This window comes from Lutra lutra, chromosome 5 (genome assembly GCF_902655055.1).
Source record: "Lutra lutra chromosome 5, mLutLut1.2, whole genome shotgun sequence".
Taxonomy (NCBI): domain Eukaryota; kingdom Metazoa; phylum Chordata; class Mammalia; order Carnivora; family Mustelidae; genus Lutra; species Lutra lutra.
In genome coordinates, this window is record NC_062282.1 from 11245772 (window position 1) to 11264398 (window position 18627).

At 39.9% G+C, this 18627-nt stretch overlaps 1 protein-coding gene across 5 annotated transcripts in view; it reads right to left on the reverse strand.

Moving 5' to 3' along the window:
* DNAH5 (dynein axonemal heavy chain 5) overlaps positions 1-18627 on the reverse strand; it is a 277211-nt gene that overhangs the window by 188616 nt on the left and 69968 nt on the right. For all 5 annotated transcript variants that reach the window (XM_047730540.1, XM_047730538.1, XM_047730537.1 and 2 more), the window contains 7 exons: positions 17635-17742; positions 15234-15356; positions 14462-14677; positions 11312-11419; positions 5615-5700; positions 4493-4814; positions 3342-3548 (listed from right to left, as the gene is read on the reverse strand). In XM_047730540.1, coding sequence (XP_047586496.1) covers positions 3342-3548; positions 4493-4814; positions 5615-5700; positions 11312-11419; positions 14462-14677; positions 15234-15356; positions 17635-17742 — 1170 coding nt within the window. The remainder of the gene's footprint in view (positions 1-3341; positions 3549-4492; positions 4815-5614; positions 5701-11311; positions 11420-14461; positions 14678-15233; positions 15357-17634; positions 17743-18627) is intronic.

Consider the following 18627-nt stretch of genomic DNA (forward strand, 5'->3'; position numbering starts at 1 on the left):
TCCCTGGATAGAAAAGTTTGGAAAACACTGTACACACTATCTGCCTTCTTGGACGATCACAATTAATATTAATGATTCTGAGAAAACTGCAAGAAGGAAGTAAGAAGCCCAGTGGATTTTTGTGAATTTTGTTAAACCCAACATTTCCCAGATGGACCACACAATCCTTTCTTCATACAATTCTTTTCCACAATTTCTCTATATCCTTTCAATGTCCATGAAAGCCACTTTGGAAACGCCTACCTTGGTGGTTCTATTAGTACCTACTGACATGTGCTGAAGCATATCCACGGCTTAGCTTTTTTCAATGTCCATCCCTTATTCTACCTGGGAAGCATATCAGCAGGCCTTCTACTTCTCCTCTTAATACTTTTTAACCCCAAGAGATATTATTCATTTTATAGGTGAGAAACTGAGGCTTAGAAGGATAAAATAATTTGCCCAAAGATAATGATTTGTATCCAGATCAAATTGGCTTTAGAAGGTATACTCGTAACTATTAATCTAGGCAGGCTCATTTCTTTTTGAACTACATTCCAAGGAAAAGATGAAGGAAACAATCTCTCAGCTACTTTGGTATATCCGTGGGAGCCTGACGGTTCTGTTAAATAGTCCACACAATAATTCTGCAACAGCGGAGGTGGTCCCCGAAATGTGCCAGAATATCTGTTCTTACCAGCCTAACCTTTCACTCTTTCAACCTCCAAGATATAATAATGTCAATCAGATGACAATTTACTTGCTCAAATTGTCATTTATATGACATTTTAACATTTTAAAACATTTTTTTGACCCTCTTTCCCTCATGGTGTAGGATCTGTGTCCTCTCCTTGAATCTGGGTAGACTTATGGAGCCCATCTCATTACAACAGAAGTGATGCTAAGACCTATGAGGCTCTCCTAAAAGCCATGCACCTTCCTCTGTGTTTACTGCAATGCCCTCTCTTAGGACCCTGAATGAACACATAAGAAATTCTACTACCCTGAGACTTCCATCCTGAAAGACCACACAAAGATACTCCCGTCCTTAATCCCAACTGAGTGAAACTTCCAGTTTTACCCACCAAAGAACCAGACATGAGAATGAGGTCACTTTGGACCCTCCAGATCACACATCTGCAAGCCAAACCAAATAACCTTAGTCAATGCCACAAGGAACAGACAAATCACCTAGTCAAGGCTTGCTTAATTCTTTATCCACAAAATTATGAAATCTAATGAAATGGTTGTTTCAAGGCACTATATTTTGAGGTTGGTTGTCACCAGCAACAGAACACTGAAATAATCATTCTGTGAACCAAATTATTTTTAGCAACTTTATATTCTGATAAATATTATTTCTTAGTAAAAAATACTAGTTTCTTTGCAAATCTGTAAATTGACTAAGTGGTTTTCCTAACAGGCAAGAAAAGACTAAAGGGGAATCTCAACATGCTGACCCATATTTGATGGTGCCACATTTGAGGAATGTTGGTCCACTGGCAATATCAGTTTTTTAATATAACACGAAGGAGTGGAAAACAACAGACTCCAGGTCTGGTTCAGGTTCTACTTCTGCCAGTTATTAGATATAAAACCCTGGCTAAGTCATTTAACTACTCTGAGTCATGGTTTTGTCATAAGATAATATAATAGTATTCTATCCCAATTACCTATCATGGCTATGGATAAGACCACATGGAATAATGAATAGTTAAAATGTAAAGCATTACACAAAGGCATGGCTTCACTGGCCTTATCCTATGAGGTTATCCACTATAAGATGGCAACGAGGGTTTCCACATCAAACATCACAGCGGTATCTCTGCACTCATCTTGCCGTCCTTTAAGCTGCCTTTGTCCCTGGGGATCATCCCATCCTGCATGAGGATTTTCTTACCCTTTCCTCCCACCTCAATGACCAATCCTTAATTTGTTTGCATAATCATCCTCCTCAGACTTGTTAATACTGAGACAACCCAGAGCTTCGCCGAGACCCTCTGCTCTTCTTTACCTCTATTCCCTTCCTTGGCTATTTCACCCAGGACCATGACTAAATACCAACTATGTTTCAAGTTTATTTTTTTTAGTAATCTCTGTACCCAATGTGGGACTCAAACTCATGACCCCACGATCAAGAGTTGTATGCTCGTGGGATGTCTGGGTGGCTCAGTTGGTTGAGCATCTGACTCTTGGCTTCGAGCCAGGTCCTGAACTCCTGGGTCACAGGATCGGGTCCTACATCAGGCTCCGTGCTCAGCAGGAGTCTGTTTGGATATTCTCTTCCTCAGCCCTTTCCTCCTCTCTTGCTCTCTCTCTCTTTCCTTCTCTGTCTCAAATAAATAATCTTTAAAAAGAGAGAGAAAGTTGCACAATCTTCTGACTGAGCCAGCCAGGTGCCCCTAAGTACCAACTATATTTTTAAAACTCTCAAACTGGGGCACCTGGGTGGCTCAGATGGTTGTGTCTGCCTTCAGCTCAGGTCATGATCCCAGGGTCCTGGGATCAAGTCCCGCATCAGGCTCCCTGCTCAGCAGGGAGTTTGCTTCTCCCTCTGCCTCTGCCCCCCCCATCACGAATAAATAAAATCTTAAAAATAAAAAATAAAATTAAACTCTCAAACTATGCCTTCCACTTTGACTTCTCCATTCAACTCCGGACTTAACATATCTATCTGCCTGGATAACACCAGGCAGCTCTAAAAATCATCTTGTGCTTCAGATGGAAATTACTGATTCCCTCCTCTCTTCCAAAATACAGTAGACCCAGTCTTTGCCATCTCTGTAAATGGAACTTTCATTCTGGGCCACTGCACATTGTACAGAAAAATGACCTACACAGTAATACATAATCACCTTACTTTAGTAAATCTGTTGAATCACTCACACCAAAAACAAAGGAATCATCCTTGAGTCCCTCATAACCTGCTATTGGCATTATTCTCTGATCCACTGATCTACTCAGCTGCCACCCTGTTTTAATCCACCTTCATCTCCAACCTGAGCCCCTCTATCAGCCTGCATGCCGCCTTCACTCTGACACTCTTGTCCCCCTAACATCTATTCTCTACCAGAAACAAGAACAAATTTTATTACTTTAAAAAAAAAAAAAAAGCATCCTCCCTCTTTCTCCTGCTTCAATTCCTACAATGGCTTCCTGGTGCATTCACCATAAAAACACCCTGGTTTTATGAGATCATTGACGACCTGGCTCTTGTTGACCATACCGTCTCATTCCCTCAGTCTCCTGTCCAGCCATCCTGGGTACTTGCTGCCCCTCAACAGTGACACACCACCACATTTTTGTTTTTAATACAAACTGGGGCTAGCCAGAAAGGAGGGGAAAAAATTACAGTACCATACCTTCATGTTACTGAAGTTCTTTTTGTATACATCTCGCTTCTGGAACAGGGCGGCTGCAAATGGTGAAACTTCTAGACCCATCTGTGACATACACTCTGTTTCTCTAAACAAGGTTAATATCTGAGGGTCAAAGTTGACGAACAATTCCCCTGTATGTGGAGCCTTCACCAATAAAGACGCCTTGAGTCCTCTGTGAATTTCCTCAATCTGTGTGAAGAGATCAACATTTTTACTAGTAGAAAGTTCAATGCCTACACAGGGTATCTAGCTCAACTATTTCTGGGAACAATGGCCAGTAAGTATTGTTTCATGGATGGATTCTTCTCAAATTAAAGACAACACTCTTCTTCTAAGGTCACTTTCAGAAAAAGGCCTTCAAGCTCTTGGCAGTGAGGCCATGCAGTCAATCTGACAGAACAGTTGTGTTGTGACTCTCTCACACCCAACAGGTAAGTAGACACGGAAATAGTGATGGCTTCTCAAAAGCCATTTAGCTCTGTGGTGCCTTCATGCCTACTCAGTTATTTTTTCCTAATACAAGTTTCATAAAATCTACTAAACCCCATTTTCTAGAAAAACAGTGAATATCATTATGGAGACATGTCTGTTATAGGTTCAGGAACCAAAAACTGAACCAGGAAAATGAGACACCATTTTAGAGGCCTTGTCAGTCTGAATTTTATCCTCCAAAATACTTCCTGCCAATCTACAAAGAGATACAAGTGTTGGGAGGGTATGAAATGCAATTTGACAAACCTAGTATAACCAAAGAAAACTTAAGACTTCGCTTAACAGAGACATACTAGTATTCACTGACCCATTACAGAACTTAATGGATAGAAAAAAATCAGAAATCCTAATCAACTAGGTAAAAGAACCAATAAACAGGATCTTCTTTCTCCCTTAGGAGTCTGCAAATTAAATAAAAATAAGTTTCTGTTACCTGGCTTATAATTATTTTTTCAAAATTCATCATTATTTTTCTTCATGGACATACTATACTCTTTGATTATCTACATTCAATCAAACCTGCCTTAGGATCTACCCACAAATCCAACTTCCTACAGGAATGAAACTGTCCAGTGCTAGCAGAGGGGTCCCCACTTTTGATGGTGAAGACGTCTTGGAAGAGCGCACATGTAGAGACTCACCTGCTGAAGCCATGCCCTGTGGTACAGAACCTCGAACTCCAGGAGGACTCTGGCTACCCTGTTGTAACTACGAATCACGGGCTTGGCTTCAGGCGTCTGGAGAACAGTCGGGTGCTGCTGGAAAAGCTGCATTGGTTGCTGAATCCTGTGGAAGAGCTGACGGGCCCACAGAATCTTCCCGGCGATGGGAGGCTGATCTCGAGCCAAAGGAGGATCACATTTCTGCTTTGTATACAGCTTGGAGATCATGTCAATGTCAGCCCCATAGTTCTCAAGAATACGTCGGTATTTGTCATCGATACCAAGATTAGGTATGTTCAATCTGGTATTTTTTAAAAAATGAATGTTTTGAATTAATGAGCAGATACCTAGCAACCTTCTTTATTAAGAGTTATTTTAAAACTTATGGTAATGGAGGGGCGCCTGGGTGGCGCAGTCGGTTAAGTGTCCGACTCCTGGTTCCGGCTCAGGTCATGATCAAGGTCACGAGATCAAGCCCTGCCCTGGGCTCCATGCTCAGCACGGAGTCTGTTGTGCCTCTCCCTCTATTCCTTCCCCCCACTCACTCACTCTCGTTCTCTCTCAAATAAATAAATAAATAAAACCTTTAAAAAATATAAGGTAGTGGAAAAGAATGAGGTATTTACTTGGCATTTAAAAAAAAACAAAATAGCATCAATCCATCCATTATATCTCAATAAAGTGGTTTTAAAAAGTAGGATTGGGGTGCCTGACTGGCTCAGGCAATAGAGTATATGACACTTGATATCAGAGTTGTGAGTTCCAAGCCCCATGTTAGGCATAGAGCTTACTAAAAAAAAAAAAAAAAAATAGTGTTAATCCTTAAAATCTAGGCAAAACCATTAACCCAGTAAGAATTTTTTCAAATTACCTACACATTAATATGATAAGCAGTCACAGGGTACTTCAAAGCTAACAGGAAATAAAACAAATTCTTAATCATCTTAAGAACTTAAAAACTGAGACCTTGTTATGTAGAATGACAAGAAAGGATTTTGTTTCCATTAGAATATGAAAAAATAATAATAATGAAATAAACTAAGCTGTGCTCATATGACCCCCATTTTAGAAGACAAAACAGAATTTGTTTCAAATTTTTACCTTTCAAATTTCTTTAACATACTTAGAGCTTGATTTGTGTTTTGAATTGTTTCAAATGTAACATCCATGAACTTCTGCAACTCATTCTAAAATAGAATAAAGTCTGATTGTAAATAGTGAATCTGCATTGAGAAATGCTGTTTATAAAAAAAAATTTTAGAGTATGACTTTTGTATCAAAGTGAAATTGACATACAATGTCATGTCAGTTTCAGGTACAACACGTTGATGTGACAACTCTACACATTATTCAGTGCTCACCACATCAGTGTAGTCACCATCTGTCACCATAAATTATTACAATATTATGGAGAAAAAAGTCTTATTGAGCAGCAAGACAAAAGAGCGCCCCATGCTCTATGAACACATACAATATAGGACAAAATACAACAGAAAAGTTAATATTCACCTGAGCTTGAAAGATAAATGCCCAGAAGCCAGAACAAAGAGGGACGTGAAAGCCAGAGCAGTCACGGGAGCTGGAGCAGGCACCATGGCAGGCTCCATGGGCCTGGGGGTTAGCACTGGGGTTTTATCACAGGGTGGATAGAGAAGTTGTGGGGTCTTAACACTCTCGAGAGATCCCGGCAGAAAGCCAGGGCCCTTTAAATGCAGCCCAGCCCAAGCAGTGATTCTGTCCGCAAGGTGGGGAAAGCGGCTAGGGGGCTTGCCAACTGCCCAGAGCTGTGAATGGATGAAGCAGGCCATCATGATGCTATATTTCCTCCATAAAGGGCCATACAGCCACTATTTTCAGCTTTGTACAGCAGGTACCTTTCACAACTATTCATCTTCCACTATATGCAGAGGCAGCCATAGACAATTCATAAAAAAGACACAGAGCAAGATTTGGCCCTTGGGCATAGTTTGCTGACCTCTGCCCTAGAGCAAATGAAATCCTGTGTCTGTGCCGCACTTGGGAGAGGAGTCTGAGTTTAGACTATGCATGACATGGGAGGGTCTAACCTAAGAAATTAATATAACAGGTAGCCTGGAGTGCCAAAACCACTGGGGCCCCAACAGAAGGAAAGCAAAAAGCTAATCTATGGAAACGTCCATAGCCCAGGACCATAAGACCAGTACAGAAAAACTGGTAAATAACTCCTGAGAATTTCAAAAGGAATGACTTAAATATATCAAAGTTTTAAGAAATACCTCTTTCATACAACCTCAAATCAATTTTCCAAAATGATCTTCACTATGGTCGTCTTGAGGACCTCACACATCTTATACTATTGTATAATTTGGTCCAAAAATAAAATTGCACCAAAAAATGAAGCATGTGATTACTTTTTTGTTCACTGTAAGACGTAGTACAATTGTCATTAAAATCTAAACTGAGGGGGCACCTGGGTGGCTCAGTGGGTTAAGCCTCTGCCTTCAACTCAGGTCATGATCTCAGGGTCCTGGGATCAAGCCCCACATCAGGATCTCTATCCAGCGAGGAGCCTGCTTCCCCCTCTCTCTGCCTGCCTCTCTGCCTGCTTGTGATCTCTGTCTTTCAAATAAATAAATAAAATCTTTTTAAAAAAAATCTAAACTGAATTAATCAGAGACAGAAAAATTATTTCATTATTTTCTGGAACATTATAAAGTTTCAATTAAACCTTTTTTTTTTTTTTTTTGGTCAATTTTACCAGACAGAAGTTTTGAGCCTCTACCATTCTAAAGGAATCATTAACTTACTTAGTGATAAAACCAGGAGCCAGTTTCACATGCAGTGGAAATTAGTACCAAGATGAGCATGATAGTAAACAAGTAATTTGGCAAGACAACCAGTTAGAAATATCCAGGAAACCACTGGGAACACTTAACATTTGAAGAGACATTGCTACCTGGGGGAAGTAGGAATGCTCCCTGCCCCAGTCAGCAGAGCTCCAAAGTTGAAGGATCACTATACTTATGACAATACATTTTTGCTCTCTGTACTTCTCACTACTCCCGTGGAAACTATATATAGGAAATATTATATATATTGACTGACTGATGTTATTTCTGCAAAGACCACATCCTAAGACTCAGAAATTGTCTTGCACTAAAGGGCAGTAGAGTTACCCTACCTAAATAAACACTCCAATGTTGCCCCACATTCACAGAAAAAAAACTGCATATAAACTATGCACAACTAGAACAAGTGCAATGTCTCCATTCCCTCCCTCAAACTTCAGACACCAACAACTTTATTGAACCCTAACACCTGTACCTGGTTTTCCTTGTTTTTCTGCCCTGTGGCTTCACAAAGGCCTGTGCTAAGCTCTGTATGAACATCTAAGACATTGAATTCATCTTCTTTTCCCTCGACCTTAGGTCCTGTCTTAGTCTTGTGGAGTCTGGTCTTGGAATCTTCACACTACTCCTCTTATTAGTTCTGGGCTCTCAGATCCTGCTCAGTTTTTTTCTCCTCTCAGCTTGACATCTCAACAGCTCATACTTTACTAAATACTGCCTTATCTGCCTGCTGGAGTAAGGATGCTTCTAGACTTCCAACATTCTCCTAGTTCCAAGGTACTCCCTCTCTTTGACCAATCAGCACCAGCAGGAACCCTCAACCTGGATAGGATTCCGGGCTCTGATCCCCTGGACAGTAGAGTGCTGGACACAGCCCTGATCCAAACCACTCATCTACCCCTACCCCACCCCCTAAGCCCTCCAGTCTCTACCTTGTATACACCACAGTTACTGGCTCCCTCCATCCCTTGTCTCCATGTTTCACCACCTCTGCCCTTAACTCCAATCAGAGCTATGGAAAGATCAGTATTTTCACCCTGATTTTACAGAGACAAGGGCTGAATTCATGAAAGTAGATGAGTAATTTAAAGGAGAAAGGGACTGATTAAGAGAAAGAGAATGGAGGGGCACCTGGCTGGCTCAGTCAGTGGAGCATATGACTCTTGATCTCAGGGTTGTGAGTTCAAGCCCCATACTGGGTGTAGAGGTTACCTAAAAATAAAAATCTTTAAAAAAGAAGAAGAAGAAAAGAAGAATCAGAAGCAGCAGCAGCAGCAGCAGCACCTGGGTGGCTCAGAAGGATAAGTGCTGTACTCTTGATTTTGACTCAGGTCCTAACCTTGGGATCATGAGATCAAGCCCTGCATTGGGCTCCGTGCTCAGTGGGGAGTCTACTTCTCTCTCTCTCTCTCTCTCCCTCTGCCCCTCCCCCCAGTTTGTGTACTCTCTCTCTCAAATAACTGAATAAATCTTTAAAAAGAGAGAGAGAGAGAGAATGGACAAAGCAACAAAGAAGTCAAAGGAACATTGGTTATCCAACCAAAGAGACATGGTGACCATGTTTGATGTGTAAGACGAGATAAGCAATAATGGTAACTTTAAAAAATAAAAGGTGAGCGAGAATAGGAACTAGCATCTGTAACTAATGCCTTAAAACCAGGCTGTAGGGCATGTATAAAATTGTATTCTTGGTATTATACAAAGTGGGCACAGTCTTGAAAAGGTCTCCCCACTCCTCTCACAACCCTCATCCATGCACTTGGACAACGTATTGTTCTAGCATCAGGTACAGCCTCCCTTCTGAAGCCTTTGCTAATCCAAGCCAAGCAGAGGGTAGATAGACTAGGCTACCATCCTACCCTCACCTGCTGTTGCAATGACTCTATCCTGTGTTACAGCTTGTCCTCCCTGTAAGCTTCCTTAGGACTTCTTTGGAATATGTCCTTTTATCTTTGAATCTTCACTTCCAGGACAAGATCAGAATATTATACTGTTATAGTTGGTCATTTTAGCCACGATTCACCCATTTTAGCCACTATTCGCCCTTTTAATATGACGTGCTCATTATTCGAACATATATGTATGTTTTAGTCATATCATATGTCTGCCTCTGTCTGACTGCAAGCTCGGAGGGCAAATCTACATGACTTATTTCTGTCCTGGTAACCCACAGCAGAGAAGCACAATGCCTAACTGATATGCAGTAAATACTTGTTTAATTGCAGCAAATCTAGTTGCTATTAATTCATGACTCACACAATAATTTGGCAAACATTCTTTGCTCTCCAGTTATGTGAGGTGCCCTCGAGACAGAAACAGGAGTGAAGACAATTCCCACCCTCAAGGTGTTCACAGTCCCCCTCTATCCCACATACAAGCCACTAAATGAACTACCACGTGATCCAAAACTGCTGGGAAGTGCAGAGGGAGCAGAGAATCAGGACTGCCCCTGTCCATCGGTCTCCAAAGAGATCAAGCTCCACTGTCCTTGGGCCCTTGTGTGGCTCAGCTGGGGTTAAGTCTCTGCCCTTCGGTTCAGGTCATGATTCCAGGGTCCTGGGATTAAGCCCCACCTCAAGCTCTGTGCTCAGCAGGGAGTCTGCTTCTCCCCCTCCCTCTGCCCTTTTGCCTGCTTGTGCTCTCCCACTCTCTCTTACTCTCTCTCTCTCTCTCTGTCAAATAAATAAATAAAATCTTAAAAAAGAAAAATCCGATATCCTTATGTCTGAATCAGGCCCCAAAAGAGGTGACTACATAAGTTATCATAGCCACTGTATCTCCCCATCAACTGAAACGTTTCTTCCAACATAATAGTTAAAAACTTGAATCCTCGACCCAGACTCCCTGGATTTAATCCTGACTCTCCCAATTGTTATCCCTGTGACTTTGGGCAAGTCAAGTAACCTCTCAGCCCCCACTTTATAGGATTATTTTGAGTATTACATGGTCGACACCCATAAAGTGCTAGGACAATACCTAACATACAGAATTAGCTCATTCTATTATAATTCCTTTTACCACTGAACCCACCCCCTCAGAGCTCTTTTTTCTTCAAGTGCAGAAATTGACTTCAAATCAAAAATTTTGGGAAAGAAGTAACAGAATGGCCACTTTCCTTTCATAATCAGAAAGGCATACACTTAGCACTTCACTAGGATGAAAAGAAGTTTGAATGTGAACTATGGTAGGCAGCCACAGGGTCATCTCCCCTTCACCCTCCTTGATCTTCCTTCTCTAATGACAAACATTCCCAACCTCCCCACCACCCAGAGATCCCAACCCCCCTACTTTCACCACAGAACCCACAGATGACAGGTCCAGGGCTAGACACTCCACCAGAACTGGCCAACCCAACCCCTTCCTTAGGGATTTGAAGCTGGGGCTGGTTCTAATATATATTCTCAGAAGCTGCTAATGGGCATTCATTGCTCATATGGACTGGAAGTCAAGATGGCTGGTCTATGGTGAGTAGGGGTGGGGGCTGGGGGGGAGAAGGAAAAGAGAAAGAGGCTGCAGACAAAGAGGGATCCAGGTGGGGTCCTGGTACCACTGAGTGGGTCCTGGTACCACTGTTTCTAAGGCCAGCTGCAACCCTGCCTTTGCAATCTACCAGACAGCTGGTCAGAATCATAGCTATAAAGTAACAAACAAATGGAAACAAATTTCTATATTCTAATAACCCCACATTTCAACAGAAGATGAAAGTTAATTTTCTAAGAACTAAGATGGAAGACATGCAGAAGTCTGTGATTACAGATCATTATCCAAAGCTATATTTATGACCCTTTAATCCATGAAAAAGAGCCTTCAATTATTAATGTGAAATCACAAAATGCAGACTGAGGTTACAATCGGTCACCTCTGTGAAAAAGACGCCTCTCCCTTCTGAATGGTTAATGATTAGCAGCATTATACAGAATGGAAGAAATAAACACACAACTGTCAACGGGAATTTTATTACATGACTTACATGAAGGTCATTAGTCTGCTTGCAAAACTCTTCATAATCCTGGTCAAAATCCATCTTCCGCTGGTCTAAGAAATTATAATCCTTTTTCTTTATGGTAGCAACCATACTCTGAAACGTTATGAGAGAAGTAAGACAATATTTCAATATTCTTGCATTATTTAGTGAAATACAACCTTTAAATGTAGAACCTGTATAATCATTCCCCAAAAATCAACTTAAAAGGAGCCTTATTTCTTTAATTATTTGCATTGCTTCATGCTTATCAGAAGCAATATAATGTTGCCTAGTGCATTCAAAGAAATCGTTTAGAAAGCATTTTCATGAGGTTTTATGTATTCCTAAAGAAAAATAGAAAGTAAAACCACATCTGAAAAGTAGGAGAGATGCTTTCTCTAAAAATTTCTTACTAATGACATCTAAAATTTTTTTAAAAGCCCAAAGAAGAATTTACCAAAACATTTTTCATTGAAAAGTTTAAGTCTTCTCAGAAAATAAATAACATAAACAGAACCCAAACAGCCTAGGAAGAAAATACTTGTAATATCTAGAGATGAAAAACTATCTTCCGGGCCTCACATGCCTTAAATAAAACATCAAACCACAATCTGCCATTTAAAGACTCTCCAGAATTAACTGCTGCTTCCTCCCACCCTGCAAAGCCACAGTCTGTGACTACAAAAGTACAAATCTGGCAACTCATCTCCTTGAGAATACTATTATCCTACGTTTTGTTTGCTCAGAATAATGAGCTATCGTGCTCTATGATCATTCTTAACCAAGTACTAAGCCATTCCCAAACTCAGGTGCCCACATTGTTGACACAGGCATATAATTTTTATGAAGAAAGTGAGCCTCCTTCCATATCTCTTCTTCAAAGTCATTTCCATTTAAACATCAATTCAAATCTCTCAGTAGACAAAAGTGTATAAACTGCGTAACTTCTTGAATCAAGTTTACTAATTAGAACCTACCCTTTCCATGCTGTATAGCTACAAAATTAGTTCCATGAAGACACTGTATCCATATAATGCCGCCCATCATGTTATGTGCCCTGTATATAAATGGTCACTTAAGAGTATTAAGTTAATAAACTGATTAATCATGACCTAAAACCAACTCATCAAACTCGATCCACTAAATCATGAACTTAACAGATACTTAGTGCATCCCTATTCCACACTAGTGAACTCTGAAGACACAGGAAGGAATGGAACAAACAACTCTGCCCTCAGAGGACATCCATCCTTGGTGGCAGAGGGGGGTCAGAATCCATGTAAAGCACAAATAATTTCACACCATGATAATTTCACACCGTGGTAAAATGAGCAATCCGACATGGAGTGATTGAGAGGAACAGAGATCAAGGAAAACTCTACTGAGAGGGTCATTTAAATGAAAATCTAGAAGCCAAGAAGGAAAAACCATGTGAAGATCCAGAAGCAGAACTTTCCAGAAAAAAAAAAGTTCTGTAAGCCCTAGGGTGACTGACCTGAACTGACCTGTGTCTGGAGAACATCAAAGTACAGAGGCAGGCAAGGAGGTGGGAGGTGTGGACAGGACCCTGATAGGCACGCCAGGAGCCTGAGTTTCACCTCCATGGTCACCATTTTGAACTTCTGACACTGATCCCAACACAAAAATCTCACCTGATGCTTTCATGCACCATCTGCATTTTATGTCACTACCCTCTGGAATATCCATTTCTCCATACCTCACTTTAGAGTTTCAAAGCTATTTCTCTTCCCAGTATTTTTATCAGGTTAGAACAGTCTTTATCTGCATTTAGATGTATAGTTCAACTTCTCCCTCAAAAATAAACTTTGACATATGCTCCAAAATTATTTTTTCATTAAGAATAGAAAATAAATAAATTCCAAACTGAAAAGTAAATGAACACATTCTGTCTTTGTTTTGAAAAACTGTCGTTTCAGATACAGATTACCCACCAGGCAGATAACACCCAACCCACCTAAAACGTTTCCTGCTATATAACAAAGGTCTTTTTTTCTTTTTTTCCTAAAATCTGGTCTACTCAGGAAATGAAAAAGATTCCTGATATTAGCCTAAATGGTTAGAGGACAAAAACCAACGTGCGCAGTAAATGTTATGATCCTTTTCAAATGCAAGTACAAAAAAAAAATTGAGCTTTTCATATTCCTGTCCCCAAACAAGAGAGACTTGACTATATCTAGACTAAGAATCTAAAACCCATTTTGTTTGTAAATTTTTTTTTTTTAAATCATCAAAACAGTATTGGATCACTGTGCCCACTTTAAAAACTAAGATATACCTTTATAGGATAAAGCAGTTAAAAATCAAAATAATTGGGAGCAGTCGAGCTAAATTAAAATCTGGTCCCTTTATTTGGTTGACATAGTTCCAAATAAAATGCTAAGTGCGGCCACAATTGGATACACTCAGAACCTGGTGTTAGCTAGTGCCTGACACACAGTATATGCTTCATTAAATATTTCTTGCATGAATAAATGAAATAATAAGTTATAGTCAAACATTTTTCTTGTGCTACTAATGAAAATGCTCTTACTAACGATGATTAATTTTAGAGTATTGAGAAGTCGTTCTCGAAATCACATACCTGAAAAGAACATATTAGCACCATTACACAATTCTCAGATTTAATTTCTTTATTGTTCAAGGGCCATGAGCTTCCATCTAACATTACAGATGGATTATTTGAGTCATTCTAAATATAGATATTTGCACAAAATATTAAATTTTTAGTTATGGATGAAGGTAGCAAATTTAGTTTAAGGTAGAGAACCTGGGCCAGGGCGGGGCGGGGGGCGGTGAGGAGCCCTGACTGGTTCAGTTGGTGGAGTATAGGACTCTTGATCTCTGGGTCATTAAGTTCAGTCTCATGCTGGGTGTAGAGATGACTTTAAAAAAAAAACAAGATCTTTAGGGCACCTGGGTGGCTCAGTTGGTTAAGCATCTGCCATCAGCTCAGGTCATGATCCCAGGGTCCTGGGATCAAGCCCCAGATCAGGGCTCCCTGCTCAGCAAGAAGTCTGCTTCTCCCTCTCCCTCTATTCCTCTCCCACTCTTTCTCTCTCAAATAAATAAATAAATTTTTAAAAATAAAAAAAAAATCTTTAAATAAAATAATAAAAAAGAAAGAAAGACGAGAACCTGGTATTTAGTGACCATGTCTTCCAGCCCTTCAATTTTAGAATCTTGCAGGACTGAATATGTCCGGAAGGTTGTAAAGATGTCTATTATCTTGGCGAGACGTCGGTGGAAAGTTTCAAATTTTCCAAAAATATACATCTCACTAAATTCAAATTGCTTTTCACTTGGGTCTTGTTTAAGCTTTTGTTTCGTCTTGTGAAAAGAGTGCTGGTATTCCTTAAAATTAAAAATCAAAATATTAGGCAGGAAACACAACAGAGGTATCAACCTTATTCTCTTAAGTGGAGACAGCCACAAATTTAGAGCAGAATTGCAAACCCTTCAAGTTTCATGCCTTTGTGTGTACCCATTTTTCAGCTGGGAATGTCATCGTTTCCCAAATCCCAATCTAACAAATTCCTAATTATTCATGATCTAACTCAATGGCAGAGCCTTTCCACTTGGTCACTCCGGTCAACAGTAGCCTCACTCCATGCCTAGCTCCCCATTCGTCCTAAGAAACTGAAGAACTACCGCATCTTTGCATCTCTCCTACTGAGTATGGCATCGGGACATAACAGGCCCTCCAAACAGTAGAATAAGTGAATAAATTGTGAAAGCAGATTTGCTAGCATTCAATTTTTTTAACAATAAAGAATTACTGTTTGTACGAAAAGAATGACTTTTGAGCAACCAATAATATGGTAACTGCCAAGTGATTTAAGATGCATTGACAAAAACAACACACAAATGATAAAACGTTACCTAAATATGTTATTAAGCTGACCATTACCTCCTTAAGCTTAATTGTGGATAATATTTTCTCCACCACGACATCCTGTGGCTGGCTCCAGATGGAAGCAGTTCCATTGTTGGTAATATAGGCTTTACACGCAGATATCATCTGATTAGTCACCTGGAATGTCCCAATAAAATGGCATTAAGTACATTAAACAGTCGTCAGTCACCAGCTGGGCTAGAGGGTCCTTGACTCCTCTACGTCTCCGAGTATAGTCTGTGAACTTGACATTAGGTTCACTTTTTTCCACCACAACTATGATCCAGCACCAACATTTTTTTGCCCCAGCCTTATGGAGGTATAAATGACAAACAAAAATGGTATATATTTAAGATTCACAACATGATGCCTGATATTCATAGACAGAGTGAAATGATTCCCACAATCAAGTTAACATACCTACCCCTTCACAGCTACTGTGTGTTGAAAAGACTTAAGATCTGCTCTCTTAGAGACTGCTGAGTACACAATACAGTATTATTAACTATAGTTACCATGCTGTGCATTAGACCCCCAGAACTTATTCATCTTTTTTTTTATTTTTTTAAAGATTTTTATTTATTTATTTGACAGACAGAGATCACAAGTAGGCAGAGCAGCAGGCAGAGAGAGAGGAGGGGAAGCAGGCTCCCCACTGAGCAGAGAGCCCGATGCATGGCTCGATCCCAGGACCCTGGGATCATGACCTGAGCCAAAGGCAGAGGCTTTAACCAACTGAGCCACCCAGATGCCCCAGAACTTATTCATCTTATAACTGAAAGTTGTACCTTTTGACCAGTATCTCTCCATTTCCCATGCTCTCTGGCCCCTGGCCACTATCCTTCTACTCTCTGCTTCTATTTGTTTGACTTTGTTAGATTCCAGTATGTACTGTCGAAATCATTCATCGAATCGCAGAGTTGGAAGCACTACAGCAAATCAACAGTTCGGGCCCCCTCATGGGTACAGGGTGAACACCTTAACCATCCAGGAAGGAATTCACTTCCCTATCTGTTAAGAGTTCTCCCAGTCTCCTTAAGGTAGCCTGCTAGAACATGTTACTCACAGTCTCCAAGAGCCATGAGAAGGCCTGTCCACCCTGGTCATTTCATGACACCAGGAGCTGGAGCAGAAATGTCAAAAGGAGAAGCAGCAGAGAGTCAAGCTGACATCCGTTTCCACTCACATTTTATCCATCCCTCCAAACTGTAAAAAACTTCTTCAGAATTTTCTTGTGATTTTTTTTAACAGATTAAAAGGAAAATCAGATGACCATACAGTATACGTAGAAAGACATGATGTCTGGGACGTGTATGCAAAGGTCGGCAGTGCGCATAAACAATGGACGGCGTGTGGCAGAACCTGGGGACCGGTACCTGGGGGGTTGGTGTACCATTCTCTTTCCTTTTGTACCTGCCTCAAAATTTCCATAGGGAAAGGTTTTTTCAAAATTAGATAAATGATGATTTCATAATTTTGTTCACAAACAGGCCTTGTGGATAAGATGCACGAAGCCTGGCGTGATGACACAAACTGACTTTTGGGTCTCCTACTCCAAGGAATATCCCTCATGACCCTAACAAGTCCTTCTAACATGGAAAGAAGTACGGCAAGAAGCTCGTGGATTTCCCTCCTTTTTCTACCCAAGTGCCTGACGGAGAGCAGAAGAAAGGGAGTCTCCCATCCAGCTCTTGGAAGGGACGTCCCCCTTCCCAGCAAGACCTGTGCCTCCTACTATGTTAACATTTGCAACACAAGCCCAGAGGAGGCGAAAATGCCTGTCTTAATACAACACTTAAAATTTTCACCTTAGGAATGAAAGTCATTTACTTCTCAGAGACTGTTCAAAATGGGAAAAACAACAGTGCTCACCATAAACAGTTATGAGTTAGGACATAAGGTTTAAAGATCGTTATGTTTTTTGGCAGAATCATTATAATTGCTTTATGGATTTCTGAAACGTTGCAAGTGGCTTTTATTATCATGATTACTGTTCTAATAACACCAAGTAAACAACTGTGGCATCAGATAAATTTGGAAAAGTGGCACATAAAATATAAAGCAGGAGAAAGCCAGTTAAATATAGTTTTTCTTAATTAAAATTTACCCAATAGGAATAAATAATGTTGCTAAATAATATAGGGAAAGAAATTCAAAGAGAATCTCTATTTTTTCATTTTATTATGTAAATAACACCATATTTATCATCTTTGGAAATAATGCTTTATGATTTGTAAGATTCAGCCTCGCAAATACACTTAAATTGTATCTCTATTGAGAGATTAAAAGTTTTTCTTTCATTGTAGGATACATACATGCTGAATTAAGCCAATGTAGTAATTTCTAATTATTAAAAAATTAACCATTGCCAAAAATATGTATGTTACCACAGACAGACGGTATGCCATCCACTCACCTTTACAAACAGAGATGTGATCTTCTCAGAGGTGTTATAGTAATGAGAGATACTATAGATCATTTTAATTGCATTTATAAGTGTAGGAATAGCATCAATCATGGATATCTGGAAGACACCACAAAAGTTTTCAAAGAAACAAGTATCAAATTCAGGAAAATTCTAATACTGTAACCATTCAATCCTCATTAGAATAAAATTAGCTAAGAGGCTTTTTTAATTTTTAAAATATTAACTAACACTACTAACTAGTTACTAATGAACTACTATTAAACACTTACTAATGAACTACTTACTAGCAAGCAACTAACTTAACACTATTAACCTCCTACTAACATATTAAGTGACATTTCACATACATGTATTCAAGGGTAGTTTTATTTATATTATTTAGTCAGATGCAGTTAATCAACTTTTGTTTCAATGCAAGAAACATTAACTTTCTGTTAATGATAAGGTTAATGGTGAATTTGTAATAAATAAAAGCAGGCACTCCTAAAGTTAAAAGATAAAACACCAGCCAATAATGCTTCTGACACTTCTTTGAATATCATCCAGAATGTCAATTATTTCTTATCCATCATAGACAGATAGGCAGATCTAGATAGACATGAGTACAGCTGACCCTTGAACAACACAGGGGTTAGGGGCACCAAGCCCCATGTAGTTGGAAATTCAGACATAACTTCTGACTCCCCAAAAACTTAACTATTAATAGCCTATTGTCGACCAGAAGTCTTATCAATAACATAAAAAGTTGATTAACACATATTTTGTTTTTTACATGTATTATATACTATATTCTTACAATAAAGTACACCAGAGAAAAGAAAATAGTTAAGAAAAATATAGGGACGCCTGGGTGGCTCAGTGGGTTAAGCCCCTGCCTTCAGCTTGGGTCATGATCCCAGGGTCTTGGGTTCGAGTCCCACATCGGGCTCCTTGCTCAGCAGGGAGCCTGCTTCTCTCTCTGCCTTTCTGCCTGCTTGTGTG